At 44.8% G+C, this 14,784-nt stretch overlaps 1 protein-coding gene across 5 annotated transcripts in view; it reads right to left on the bottom strand.

Annotated features, from left to right (window-relative positions):
* Abcc5 (ATP binding cassette subfamily C member 5) overlaps window positions 1-14,784 on the bottom strand; it is a 79,488-nt gene that overhangs the window by 51,596 nt on the left and 13,108 nt on the right. For all 5 annotated transcript variants that reach the window (XR_002025349.2, XR_002025350.2, XM_010624274.3 and 2 more), the window contains exons 3-5: window positions 2,753-2,910; window positions 2,410-2,565; window positions 1,676-1,823 (exon numbers count right to left, since the gene is read on the bottom strand). Coding sequence is in view for 3 of the 5 variants with exons in the window: in XM_010624274.3 (XP_010622576.1) it covers window positions 1,676-1,823; window positions 2,410-2,565; window positions 2,753-2,910 (462 nt within the window). In the remaining 2 variants the exon portion in view is untranslated. The remainder of the gene's footprint in view (window positions 1-1,675; window positions 1,824-2,409; window positions 2,566-2,752; window positions 2,911-14,784) is intronic.

Raw genomic sequence — 14,784 nt, 5'->3', positions numbered from 1 at the left:
TATCTTGTGTAGGTTTCTATAGAAGAGATTACATCAGTTTGCAAAATATGCCAGATTAGAAAATGTGCAAAAATTAAAAATGGACATTTCTCAACAGGACTAAAGTCCACACACAGGAGGTTTGCTTGCTGCCAGTGCTACTCTCAAAACCAGCCTGGTGTTTCCGCTTCCAATTAAAAAGAAAGAAATCGGAAATGGGGCTCCGAAAAAGAAGTCTGCACTGCTTACACTTTTAAATCTTTTCGTCGATTAAGGGGATGATGGACGGGTGGACCCACTGCCTTCTCAGGTGTTCCAGGAGGGAAACCCAGAGGTGACACTGGCTCGAGGTGCTCTTTCCGAGAGGGCAGAGAGAATGGTGCTGCATTTTCCTGTTAAAGGAAGGAACCCAGCTTTCCCTGGTGCCTGGAAGTCTTATCGAGTTCACTGCATTATAATTGAGAACTTGGGGTACATAGATGCCCAAGGGTGACCTTAACGTCAAAAGCTGAACTGCACAAGTAACTTGTTTCCCCAAGTAAAAAGTTAAAATCTCAACAATCCCGGATTTGGGGGGGGGCGGTTAAGAAAACCCGTTATTTTATCTTGGAAGCCTACACTGTGCTATTGAGGTCAAGGAGCTCTATGAAGACTCAGAGCAGCCACCGGCCCTGTAGGGAAACAATGACAGAAGCTCTTCTTGGGGGACGCTGGCTCTAGGAAATGTTTGCCGCTTTGGTCAAGAACATAACATAACGGAACATAACGCTTCAGTCACGTGGTGCCTTTTATTCAAAGCTATGTGAAAGTGTGTTAGTTGGTCACTTAACATAGAAACCCCAACGCCAGAAAAGTAGTCTTCTCTGCTTCAGAAAAGAGATCAAAGCTTTTAAAAAGGTATCAAACATTAAACAAAACAAAACAAATAAAACTGTCAATTAGTTTTATCTAATCACCATGCATCTGTGGCACATACTTACCCAAACCATGAACCTCCAGCTTACCCACACATGGAAAATGCACAGAATAAGCAGTACTACTGCTCCGATGCCTCAAGGCAAATATGTAGAAAATAAATTTAATCAAAATCTCAAGTGTAAGGCAGCACAGCAGGTGCATGAACATCAAACGCTCCCTTACCCACTCTGCTCTCATACAGACTAGGAGACCACAGCTGCCACCCCAAGGCTCGTGCAGCTCACACTATTCACCGAAGTGCAGACGGGCGCCAGCTCAGGCCCTGAAAACCTCCACAGTCCTCTAGCTTCTTCCTGTGCCACAGGACTGTAACACACGGTGACTCCGCCTCAGGCATCCGACGGCACCCGCACTGTGCTAGCCCATGTCACACAAGCTGCACTCGCCCACTCACAGCTGCCCCGATCGCGACTGTCACCTCATGTCAACACTCAACCAAGAGCAAACTCCTGTGCAGAACAGGATCAGTTCAGCTTCACCCCACCCACCCCAGGAAAGCAAGACAACTGCTGCTTCTCTTGAAACACTCCCCTCATCCTTCCGGCTGCCGGCAAGCCATCTTTCACCCCCCGTCACTGACCCTTCCGGCAGACCTGAAGACACAGTCTCTAAGGCTGCTACCTAGCCCAGAAGGGAGCACAACCCCTGCAACAGAACGAGAGGGTTAGAGCTGGCCATTCTGGGCCCTGCAGACGTCAGGAGGACGGTTAGAACTTACTGGTCCACTGAAGCCAGCCAGCTGCGTGATCATCAGGCACACGATGGACAGGACGAGCCGGGTGCGGCAGAAGATCCACACAACCCTTCGCAGGGAGGCAGCGCCGGGCCCCACTTCATTCAGCTCTTCTTGCCACAGTCTCTCTAGTCTTAACAAGGGCACATGTCCTCAGTCACACACCTCCTCGGGGACACGTGTCCCAGCTCCCCCAGCTCTGCCTCCAGGCTGTCACCACATGAGCCCGTTCTTCAGAATCATGCAATCTTCATCTTCTGGAGATAATGTCCCCTCCCGGGCAAGTACGTGTTTACCCTGCCAGCGAGCTGCTCGGGTACTGACAGTGATGACAGCAACAGCCCTTCCTTCCACCCCCAGAAAGACTATCCCTCAACTTTGTGGATAAGAACTTCCTTCCTTGAGGGACCCCAACCCTTAATCGGCTACCACAAAAATGTATTCTGTCACAGGGCAGCGACATAATCTCCCTGCAGACTCAGGAAGACAAGCGGGACTGAGAGAAAGAGAGAGAGAGCCTGTGGTTAAACAGGATTCGAGGGAAACAGCAGACAAAGCAGAAGAGCGCAGGGAGAGCCCTCCCGGGCTGCCCGCCTTCCCCAGGACAGTCCGGCTCCTTGAGGGACATGGCCGTGCACCGCGCGCCACTCAGCCCGCCCTCCTAGCTCAGGCCCTGGCTTCCAGCATGTGGGAGACCGGAGTGGACCAGAGACGCCTACCTTCTGCAATTCACATCGGAGGACTCGCACTTGGACAAAGACCACACGTCCTCCATCAAGAGCTCTCCCTTCTTGTGGGCCACGCGGGCCAGAGGAGAAAGCCACGAAAAAGTCATACAGGAGAAGAGCCCAGCATTGTCCACTGGGTGCTGGTGTCTGAGGAGAAAAACCCAAATCACAGGCTGTCACCACACACTGAGAGGCTGGTCAGTACTGGAGCACACTGTTTAGTAAACAGAGCTCTTCACAAAAAAACAGGTCTCCTCCACTGCCTTATCTCAGCTCAAAGTTCCCAAATGCTTTGGTGCTCTGCAGACAAGTCATTCACCAGCGAGCCTCTTACTTGGAAGTGGTCCGGATGGGCTTCAGCGCGCTCAAGCCGTGGTGATACTTTCCCTTGGGATGCTCCTCGTCCAGGATGCGGAGCTGGGAGTGCATAGAGACATCCAGGGAAAGGCCCTCGGCTCTGGCTGCTGTTTCCAAGGCATCTTGGCATTCCAACTGTCCCACACACAGGGAGAGAGGAGGGCACAGTCAGTGAACAGACAGCTCACTTCACAGACAGAAACCCCAGGGGCAGCAGGGTACCCACCAGCTGTACCACAGGGACCGATAAGGGGTGTTAAACCGGAGTTACACAGTTTTAATGAACAGATTTTCTTTTTTTTGGCGGGGAGCTTTTGGGTTTCTAGAACGGAGCGGAAAGCACAGTCCTCATATCCTCCCTCATCCGGTTCCTCCCATGCCTTCCTCCTCTTACCAACGTCTTCCATTCGGTTGCACAACTGGGAAGCCAACACTGACAAGTGACGCTCATTTAACCGCCATCGGTGTTTACGTTCACGTGGGGCTGACACTCACACCTACCACACGGCGATCATTTTCACTTCCCCTGACCTCCCATCCTTCCCTCTGCTTCCTTTGCCAGAGCCCTTTCCCATCTCAGAGCCTAACTCTGTTCTTCAAATGTCTCATTGACTTTGCTCTTTAAATTATATTTGTTTCTCTCAGAGAAACGTTCTGTAACTGACTTATTCCACTTCGTGATATGGTCTCAAGACCCTTCCATTTTCCCACAAATGACTCCAACGCCTCCTTCTTTAGGATTGAGTAGTCGTGCACGAATACCACATTTTTTTTTTAATTCGTTAATTTTACCGGCACATTTTAGGTGTACAATATGCTGACATTTGTTACTGGGTTTTTAAAAATGCATTTTTTTTTTTTTTTCCTGACACAGGGTCTCACTATGTAGTTGAGACTGACCTGGAACTCACTATGAAGCTCAGGCCGGTCTCGAACTCACAGCGATCCTCCCGCCTCAGCCTCCCGAGTGCTGGGATTACAGGCGTGCGCCACCACGCCCAGCTAAAATGCATTAATTTTTATATCACATTTTCTCAATTGTCTGTTGATAGACATAGACCGGTTCCATGGTTTAGCTGTGAGCTGTGCTACATGGGTATGCATGGATCACTGTAATATTATGACATCAGTTCTTTCAGGAAGACACCCAAAAGAGGTACGGCTGGGTCAAACAGAATTTCTACCTTTATTTTTAATTTTTGAATTTTTTTGGGTACTGGGGATTGAACTCGGGTCCTTGCGCTTGCGAGGCAGGTAGTGGCACCACAGAGCTAAATCCCTGGCCCTCTGGTTTAATTTTTTTTTTTTTCTTCTTTTGTACCAGGGATTGACCTCAGGTCCTTGCGCTTGCAAGGCAGGCCACCGAACCGCTGAGCTAAATCCCCGGCCCTGGTTTAATTTTTTTGAGGAACCTCCACACTGACTTCTGTTGTGGTTATATTAGTTTACATTCCCACCAACAATGCTGACACATTATTAATACCTGAAGTCCATAGGTCACATTACGTTCAATCTTTGTGCTGTATGTACATCCTAAAATTTCTACTTTGATCATCAAAATCTTTTATCTTGTTTCCCAATATATTTTGAAAATCAATCACTTCACTACTAACTGCAAACTCTACTGCTCATTTTCGTGGTTTTTTGGGGGGTTTTTTGTTTTTGTTTTTTTGAGACAGGGTCTCACTATGTAGTTGAGACTGGCCTGGAACTCACTATGTAGCCCAGGCTGGTCTCGAACTCACAGTGATCCTCCTGCCTCAGCCTTCTGAGTGCTGGGATTACAGGCGTGCGCCACCATGCCTGGCTTACTGCTCATTTTCTATGACAGAAATTCCACGTCAGCCCCAAATTAAACACACAGAACAAGCAGGATGTGCACACACCTCCAGCCTCTGCAGCAACAGGGCGAGGCAAGCAGGGCGGGCTGTCAGCCGGTGCCCAGCTCAGGGGCTGTCACACTGGCCTGCGACTGCTGCAAGGTCTCCTAAGATGAAATACAAAGCCACACACACACGACATGCTCACAAATACTAATGATCTGATTAGTGAATGTGTACTTAAAAAGCTCTGACTGGCAGAAAAGGACAGTGAAGGAACCTGGAATCTGGACACATCTATCCCCAACTCTGAAGGTCAAAGCTAATGTTTTTCTGCTGCAGAAGCAGAAGCTTCCACTTTTGTCAATTTATTTTTCTTTTCTTTCTGAGCAGGGAAACGATATCACAATATTTCAAGCAATTACTGCAAGACAGCAACAAACAACAGATCCTCCATGAAGGAAAAGCTAAGCACTATAGCACCTAAGACACCATGCCTTACAAATCGCAGTTCTGTTTTCACACATTTCCTTTGCACAAAATGAGAGGCAACCCAAATATTCGCAGCACTGAAAGGGCAGAGCTGGTCCACAGGGCTCACCGCCATACCTGCATGGACCCCTGGCTGAAGGCAGCGCTGGGTGTCGCCAGACAAGGACACAGTCCTAGGAAGCACACTCACTTCCTTCTGTCAAAGGGGAGGCAAACTAGTTTTCAAGAGAAAAATAGCATACAATATGGCAACTGAGTAAAATCCGAGAAAAGATTTCACTCTTAGTCGGGTGCACGCCTGGAATCCCAGAACTCAGGAGGCTGAAGTAGGAGGATCGCTTTGAGTTTGAGGCCAGCTGGGGTTTCACAGTGAGTTCAAGGCCAGCCTGCACTACATGATGAGACCCTTTCTCAAATATAAACAAACAAACAAACAAATCACTCTTAAATAAAGTCCTCGTGTGTAAGTGAACACTTAATTTAGTGAGTAGCAACTACGGCATGGAACAATGTACTGAGGAATGCTGAGATTTAGGTTCAAAAGTTAAGTACCCCAAAAAAACTTTAACCTTGCATATGCCTACAGGGAAAGGGGAGGGGAAAAACAGTCAGATTGAGAAAGGAAAAAACTACCCTAAAGTACAAGCACACCTTCTGTGTAAGAGTAGAAAGTGGAACTCTGTACTAATTTGGAGAGCCACGGCTCCAAAAGACAGAAGCCCACCTCTGGACACTCTGGATTATCTGCGAGAACAGACAGAGGCTGCCACAAAGTGAACCTCAACAATGCTCAAAAGCTGGACATTGAACGGTACGTGGGTCCTGACCACTCTGGAGCTCAGAAGTCAGAGGAAAGAACACAAGACAATCTTTACACGTTCAGAAGTTATACAGTACACTTCAGAATAACAGAAGCTAAAGAAGACATCAAGGTAGGCACGACCATGCACACCTGTAAAATTCCAGCTATTTGAGAGGCTGGAGCGGGAGCATCATGGTTTGAGCGCAACCTGGGCAACCTAGCAAGAGCCTGTCTCAAAACAAAAGACCTGGGGACATAGCACAGAGGTAGAAAAATCTTGGGTTTGATCTTCAGCGCAGAGAAAGAAAGAAGATATCAAATGGAAACTAGGAAATACAAATACTTTGAGCTACATGATGAGAAACTGTAATATGTCAAAATTTATGAAATATAACTAACTAAAGTGAGGCATACAGTGAAACCCTGATTGCTTTAGCATCAATGCTTTAAGCAAGGGTCAACATTTTCTGTTAAGGGCCAGAGAATAAATACTCCAGACATCAGTAAATACCGTATTATATGAGAAAACAAATTTCCATAAAATGTTTTTTGACAGTAAGTATAATTACCACTCATTTTTGTGTAATAAGTCTACTAATAAAAGTAATGAATTTTATTATGGAGAAATAACATTTCACTTAATTGGTTTTGAAACAGTTTTCGCCTTTTCATTAAAATCAATCGCAAATCTGTATCTGAGCCAGGCATGGTGGCACAAGCCCGTAATCCTGGCATTCTGGAAGGCTGAGGCAGGGGAATCAAAAGTTCAAGCCCAGCCTGGGCAACTTTGTGACTTAGAGAAACACTGTCTCAGACTAAAAAAATTTTAAAAGGCTGGTGGCGGGGGGGTTGGCTCAGTGATTCTGACGCCTGCCTCGCAAGTGCCTTGCAAGTGCTAGGACCTGAGTTTGATCCCCGGTACCAAAAAAAAAAGGGCTGATTTGTAATGAGATTTTTACAATTTCAGTTTTGAAAATGTGTTCACAAAGACAGATACTGCCAAACACTGAAATCAATCCATGAGTATATGATTTTAATTAATCATATTCATCTCTCAGAAGGCACTAGAGAATTTTATTAGATTTCTCTCTTGACATTTGCCTTTATCATGTCATTACAATGCACATTAATCACTGTCAGCTGAAAGTTGGGTGGAAACTATTACATGGCAGTTAACTGTATTATTTTATTACAGCAAAATATATTTAATATAAAATTTGCCATTTACAGTTCAGGGACATTAACTGCACTTACAATGTTATAAAACCATCGCTATATCCCACTTCAACCTGAGTGGAGGGATGACAGGAGCAGACCACCACCCCTGGCATCTACAATTCATTCATTTTGGGTTGATTTGCAGATAAGGAATAAGGTTTAGGTAAAAGTGTCTTTCTTCGCCTACAGATGCCCACTTGTTCCAATACCACTGGTAGAATATGCCTTTGCACCTACATCGTGAAGCTGGCTTTGCCTGGGCACATCTACTTCTGGACTCTGCCACTGATCCAATCATCTCTTCCCCGCTGACAGCACTGCCGTGATTACTGTAGTTCTAAAGCAAGTCTTAAAATAGGGTAGTGTGGTATCTTCAGCTTTGTGCTTCCTTTTCCAAACTGCTTTAGCTAGTCTAATTCTTTTGCCTTTCCAGGTGAGGCAAGTTTAAGAATTAGCAAAGTTTTATAAATATCTTTGACAATACAGCAGCAGAAAGGAAAGATTAATACATCATCCATTATTATGCTCATTACATTTAGATGGCACATTAACCCTAAGGAGAGACTAGAGCCAGGCACAGTGGTAAACACCCAACTACTTGGGAGGCTGAGGCAGGAGGATCATTTGAACCTAGGACTCTGAGAGCAGCCTAGGAAACACAGCAAGATCTCATCAAAGAGGAAGGAGGAGGAGAAAGAGAGGGACGAAGGGGAGAAAGAGCAGGAGGAGGAAGAGCTGGAGGAGGAGGGAAAGGAGAAGTGAAGGGGGAAGAAGAGGAAGAAGAGGTGATAGTGAAGGAAGAATGGGGGGAGAAGGAGGAGGAGCTAAAAACCTCAAGTTTTTCCGCTCACCCTTACCAGGTTTTGTTCCTTTAACCACTTAACAGTTCTCCCCACGGGCAGCGGTTTTAGAACCATCATTTCAACCAGTCATTTCTTGTCTGCAAGAGAGACACTGTACGTCTGTTTTTTTTGTTTGTTCGGGTTTTTGGTAACGGGGATTGAACTCAGGTCCTTGTGCTTCTGAGGCAGGTAGCGGAACCACTGAGCTAAATCCCCAGACCTCGTATGTCTGTTTTATAACAACTATTTTTTACATGCACTTTTATTTAGAACATTGTATTCGCCTTTGATGTTTGTTTCTAGTGAAGTCTAATAAGTTCTGGTTATTTTCTTTTACTAATTCATGTTTATTTGCGAAAAACAACCTGTAATTTTGTGCTACAATCTATAAAACTCCTATCATAAGTACATTAGATGTAATTTTCATACTTCTCCAGAACTCAGTGATATTCTTGTACAGTATTGGACATATGGACATATTTGGGACATAGACTGAATAGGAAGAGAGTGCGAAAAGATCTGCAAAGAAAAAACTGAAAAAGGGAGAATGGTAACATATAAGAGAGGAAAAGTCTGTGTTGTGAAATGGAAAGATGAGGGGCCAGGGATTGAGCTCAGTGGTTCCGCCGCCTACCTCGCAAGCGTAAGGACCCAAGTTCAATCCCCAGTACCAAAAATAAGAAGGAGTTGACCAATATCTAAACAGGCCATCCTGTAATCAAAAAGTAAGGGAAATCATTAGAAAGTATTTATGCACCTTCATAACCAAGCAATATGGAACTCATATGTGATTTATTCAAAACAAAGTGGGTTCAGAAAGCCATTTACAATTCAGATAAATAAGGTCTGCTAGACCAAATAATTGAAAAATACAGGATAGTGAAGTGCCCAACCAGAACGTCCATCACTGATGTCTTCACCAGTATGTTTAGTGGGCAGACATTTTATTGGAATTATACCACCCACAAGAAAATAAGGAGAGGCCAACATAACAGTATCATGCATGTAGTTCAAAGAAAGACAAGAGTGCAAAAAGAATTCGGAAAGAGACTAGATACTACTGTCCAATTGTAACATTGTGGTGTGGATTGAATGTTTTAAGATATACCATCCCCAGAAAAATAATGGAATTGATAAAATTGTCATTTTTATATTTCCTGTTACATTACCTTATAAAACTTAACAAAAATAAGCAATTTAGGTCATCCCATATTTAAATAATTGGACTGATAAGTGGTTAACTATGTATGATATTACTTTCTGCACTGGAGAAACTGCCAAACTCAACAGCTCTTAAAAGCCTCAAACACCAGTCAGTAGGCCTGGCCTTGTTTCCCAGGCTTAAAAGACATACAGTGGTGCCCTAGCAAACGCCTGTACTGCAACAGAGCTCAGGCTCTTGGGCTGCCTCTGATTTTAGAACAGGCACTTGGTACAATCTCATCTTGACAAAGACAGACCCCCATAGAAGTGGTCAAAATGGCACTAATCCTCAAAACTTCATGCCAGGCTGTGGCGAAGTCTACACTGCTGATCAAGAAAATCAAAACTTAGGGCCGGGGATTTAGCTCAGTGGGCAAGGACCTGAGTTGATTCCCGGTACCAAAAAAAGTGGGGGGGATAATTAAAAAAAGAAAAGAAAATCAAAACTTGCCCCTCTAAGCAATACACTTTCCAAGTCACACCCATTTCTGCTAACCTTCCTACACAGTTTCCAAGATGACCAATTTTGTCACATCTTCTTCACTCACCACCTGTGTCAGGAAAACGTCTCTCTGAAGGAGACAGGATGATGCAGGATGCTCTCTTTCAAAGGAAACAGTCCTTTCTGTGCTGAACCTGCACCCGGAACCTTCAGATAGGTCTCTCAAGACAATTACCAGTAAATGGCCAGAACTCTCAAAAGCTAACATTAAACAACCACAAAGCCCAAGCGAAAAGGATTCTTTTAGTCCAACAAAACTATTTTCTGTTATGGCCTTAAAGTATTATTAACACTTCCACAGGCAGAATTTTCCCACAGTTGGAAGCCACAGTGAAGGGCAGAGATTTTGAACACAGATTTTAGAGAGAGACTAGGTTGCAATGCTGACTGCCAGCCTTCAGCTTAGAACCCGGCCACATTACTCACTTATACCATGGTACATGCACCTAGCACACGAAGTTCAGAGGAATTAACAGGATGGAGAACGCAAAGTACTTAGCAAACTTTTTATACAGATCGACCATAGTACCATAATTTATCTACTGCCCCATCTTTAGCCCCATCTCAACCACTTCCTTCCCTTGGCTTCCCCCACCCGCTTTCTAGGTCAGGGCGTTAGAGCCACCAGCACCCCGCCACCCCAGCTGTTCCTCCCGGCACCTACACCACACAACAGGCACTTCCAGTAAGAGCGCCAGAGGGCAGGCCTCACCCTTGTTTGCACCTCTGGTCCCCAGCATAGCAGAGTTCGACCTCTTAAAGCACCTTCAGGCTGCTCACGATCTGCACAATTAGTTGCTGCTCTATACACTACCAAGGAGACCTTAACCAGTCCACTTTTGTTTAGATTCTCCGTTTGCTTATTATTAACAGTGTAATAAACAAACCAGTTTCTTTTTCTTTTTCTGGATTATACAGGATACATTCCATTAGTGGGCAGCTAGGGGCAATCAGGCATCTACGATTTACTGCGAAGAACTGTGATCACTGTGGTAATTTCAGTCCTATTTTGTGGACCTGAGGTTGTCTTTATGCCACCTACCCTGGGACACTGGCTGGAAACAGGACACTAAGGCAATCTCATAGACAAATCTCACGACTAGTGTGTACCTACAAAGGCAAACTGCTTATATAAAGGTGACCAAAACAATCTGTACAAATTTCAAACAAATTAACACAGCAGATACTATGTGCCAGACACGACTCTGAATGCTTTAAAGGTAATAACTCACTAATCTTCATAAAATCCTTGTAAGATTGGTACCACTGCCCCCATTTTACAGCTGAGGAAACTAAGGCACACAGATGCTAAATGGAAGCAGGAATTTGAATCCAGGCTCAAGCTTCTCTGAATAACTATGCCTGTGCCTTTCAAAGAAAAAAAACAAGCAAGATATCACAACTGTATAAGACGATCTCAGATGTAAAAGGCTGCCCTTTCTTCCCCAGGTTGAGGGCCAGGTTAAAATAAGCTGTTGACTCTACCCAGCTCTCCTAAGTAATCCCTTATAAGCAATAATAGTTGCCAAAGTCAGTCACAATTAGAATACTAGAATGTATAACTGCCTTGCTCAATCGTGAAAATGTACAATCCTCGTTGTCTGTAAACCACAGATGAGCAGTTGCTAGGGAATAGCCACGCTGCAGACTTGTTTAAACACAGAACACCTTTGGAGCAGCGAGCCAGTAACTCACAGACGCCTCATATTTATAAACTACCGGCGTGGACATCTAACTCCTCTTCCATTCTAGGTTCCCTAAAAAGCTTCGGTGGTTGGCACGCCAGGAGGAAAAAGGGCCGGCTCAGAGGTAAAAATAAATACATCAACACTCTACAAAGTGAGTTATCAACATTCTAAGGTTGAACAGATGGAAATGCAAACGAACTGAGGGAAAAAACCTAATACATTCAAGCTGCAAGAACTCACTGTGTGAAAGAATAAATACTACGGCAGGATAGGGAATCATGAGTGAGCATCACCAGGACCGACAGCAGCAGGTCGCAGATGAACGAGGAGACCCAGGTTTCACATTGCACATTAATCCACCTGGAGCTAACCCTAAAAAATTACAATGAAATGAGGAAATAACAGAAAAATCAAACAGCACATCCAGCCCAGCTATGGAAGGGAGAGGCCCTCTACCTCCCCCCAAAAGTTTGTTAAAGATGGATGAGTTTAAATGTAAAAAGGAAAACTTTTTGCACAATGAAATTAGCATTAAAGAAAGGGAATAAAGCTGAAGTAGTGCGTAGGTTAGTAATATATTTGAAGTAGTTGGTTTTTAACTGAAACGTTTTTCCGTCCCTGATCCATTCCTTCGGCAGCTCTTATTGAGGGAGGACCTACTATGTGTGCGCCCTGCTCTAGGTGCTGGGACATAGGGCAGAAGGAATGGGCCCAATGTCACTGACCAAGGAACAGAGACAAACTCCAATGTGGAAAAGAGGGAGACAGACAAGCACATACTACCCGAACACTGAATCCACTTTTGAAATGTCACCAGCAGGTACACAGGAGAAAAAGCTGGCAACAGGTGCCACATTACATATGTTCTATCTCCATAGTTTTAATGGAAAAGGAGATTTTTTTCTAAAGAAAAAAATCATTCAAGAGCACTCGCATGGCAAGCAAAGAACTCTTGGTTCAATTCAATTGGAGAGAAAGAGGGCCAGGATAAGAGAATTCCAGCAACTGCTTTATGGGGATCTAAACGGTTAATATAAGATGGCTAATCTATGGTACAGCACTAAGTACTAAGCAACAGAAATATGCAAGTCACCAGTGTAAGCCACATAATGTAGCTTAAATTGTTCTAGTAGCCATATTTAAAAAGTAAAAGGTAAACCAGGCATGGTAGGTAGCACATGCTTGTAATCCCAGCACTCAGGAAGCTGAGGCAGGAGGACTGTCATGAGTTCAAGACCAGCCTAGACTACACATCAAGACCTCGTCTCAAAAACAACAGCAACAAAAAAAGTAAAAAATAAAATTAATTTTAATAATACATTTTATTTACTGCTATGTAAAAAGCATTGTTTTAAGCATACAACGAATATAAAATTACTAATAAGACACTTTAGAAGTGAAATATTTGCTTCTGTACTAACTCCTTAAAATGTGGTGTGTACTCTGTACTAACAGAGCCCTTTCAATTCCGAATGGCCGTGTTTCAAATGCTCAACAGCCACGTGTGGCACTGTGTCTGGCTCTAGGGAAGGTGCTTCTGCTTGCCAGGGACATCGGGAGAGGTATATATGGCTGTCACCACTGGGGAGTGCTACTAGCTCTAGTGGACAGGAGCCCAGGATACTGCCGAGGATCCTGCAATGCTCAAGGCAGCCCTGCAACAAAGAATTCTCTGGCCCAAAATGTCAGGAGCACAAAGGCAGACCTAGACAGCTAAAGGGCTAACACGGTACAGTATTTGATATATGAAGTGTGAGTGAATGTATTTTATGAAGTCGTTTTGTTTTGTTTTGTGTAGTGAGGACCAAACCAGAGCCTCACACAGGCTGGGCAAGTGCTCCACCACTGAGATGAATCATATTTATATACATAAATATGGCCCAAGCCATTTGCTTTTCACATTACAATGCTTTAAAACCCTTTCAGAAGTAAATTTTAAAGCTTCTGGGGTGAGGCAAGAGTGCCCGGTCCCTTTATCTCTCTTAAGGACACAACACTGCAAGGCTCTCACCACCAGATGGTCTGGCCTTCCAACAGGCCTCAAAGAACTGCTCTGCTCCAAAGGCAAAAATGCTGTGAGAGCCAGGAGGTGAAAGGAACACTGACCAAGGACGCCGCTGCCACTTGTATCTTCCCCAAGCCTATCTGGCTGGGGACACTGAGCTTTTTTTCCTACCCCAGTGCTGCAATGGGGAAAGAGTGGGGACACTAAAGAGCTAAAAAGGGACAAGGAAGTTCAGATAGTTCAGATCCTGCTGAGGCTCAGCAGGAAGATGGGACAAGGAACCTTCAAACCACGAGCAAACAGAGCTGCCTGCACAAGAGACTTTCCTAACGCCATCTTTGTGTGTGATAATTAATGCACCCGTCACGCCGCACGGACACCACTTATCCACAGGATGCTCATCTCACCTCAGGCCGCAGAGGGGATGTCTGCTGACAGAACAGCCGTGGCTTTCTTTCTGCGAGGCCCTGGGACGTGACTACCCAGGCTGAAGAGTGCACCAGCGCAAGAGCAGCAGCGCTTCCTCAGCCTCAGGGCTGAGGGTTCATCCAGGCTGTGCCTGGATACTAAGATGGCAGCATCTACATGGGACACAGAGGCACGGCACAGCTTCTGAGTGGATTCGCTGCTGCACTGCTCCGGTCTCTAGAGACAGTGGCTCTGGGACATGATCAGAACTGACCGCCACAACTCCTGCAGCACAGTCTCCCTCTCCTCTCCATAACTCACAAGATCTGAACACAACACAGGACGGTGGCCTCTTCTTACACAGCCTCCCAATCCAAGGGAAGTTTTTCTGCAGAGGTCCCAGTCCCACGGCTGCCTCTACAACAGCTAGAAAGATAAACTTTTAAGGAAACTGTTGTACCACCAAGACATAGTTCTCAAAAAATTCCACATATTCAAATTCAATAAAAAAGAAATTAAAATTTGCTTTAAATTAAAAAGCTGATGCCCTCCCAAGACCAGCTAACCTCATGCTTTGCCACCCTCTGAGTTAAATCTGAGAGCTGCCGAACTTCTGAATCTGGTCTGTTGCACACAACAAAAATCCTTTCAATGAGATTTTCAGGCTTTAGCTTTTAAAAAAGTGCTAAAATACAATTTGCAAACAGAACTTCTTTCAGTGCTGAACACACTGTGTTTAGCATCGAATGCTTAGTACAGACATCAAAGGTTCTGTTTGTGACCACAGAAGCACAGAGCTAGGGCTAAACCCGGCCACCATGGAAAGCCAAAGCACAAAGTTAAACTGAGGACAGCACCTTCCTTCCCAGAAGCTTGACTACATGATCATGACTATCTCAAGCTCTTCCCTAAGAACTTCCAAATAGCAGCCATAGGCTGGGGATTTAGCTCAGTGGTTCCACTGCCTGCCTTGAAAGCACAAGGACACAAGTTTGATCCCTGGTACAAAAAAAAAAAAAAAAAAAAAAA

This window comes from Fukomys damarensis, unplaced genomic scaffold (genome assembly GCF_012274545.1).
Source record: "Fukomys damarensis isolate Sample0158 unplaced genomic scaffold, DMR_v1.0_HiC HiC_scaffold_12, whole genome shotgun sequence".
In the NCBI taxonomy this organism is placed as follows: domain Eukaryota; kingdom Metazoa; phylum Chordata; class Mammalia; order Rodentia; family Bathyergidae; genus Fukomys; species Fukomys damarensis.
The sequence above is the reverse complement of the archived record's forward strand: the minus strand, read 5'-3'. Positions and strand labels throughout refer to the sequence as shown.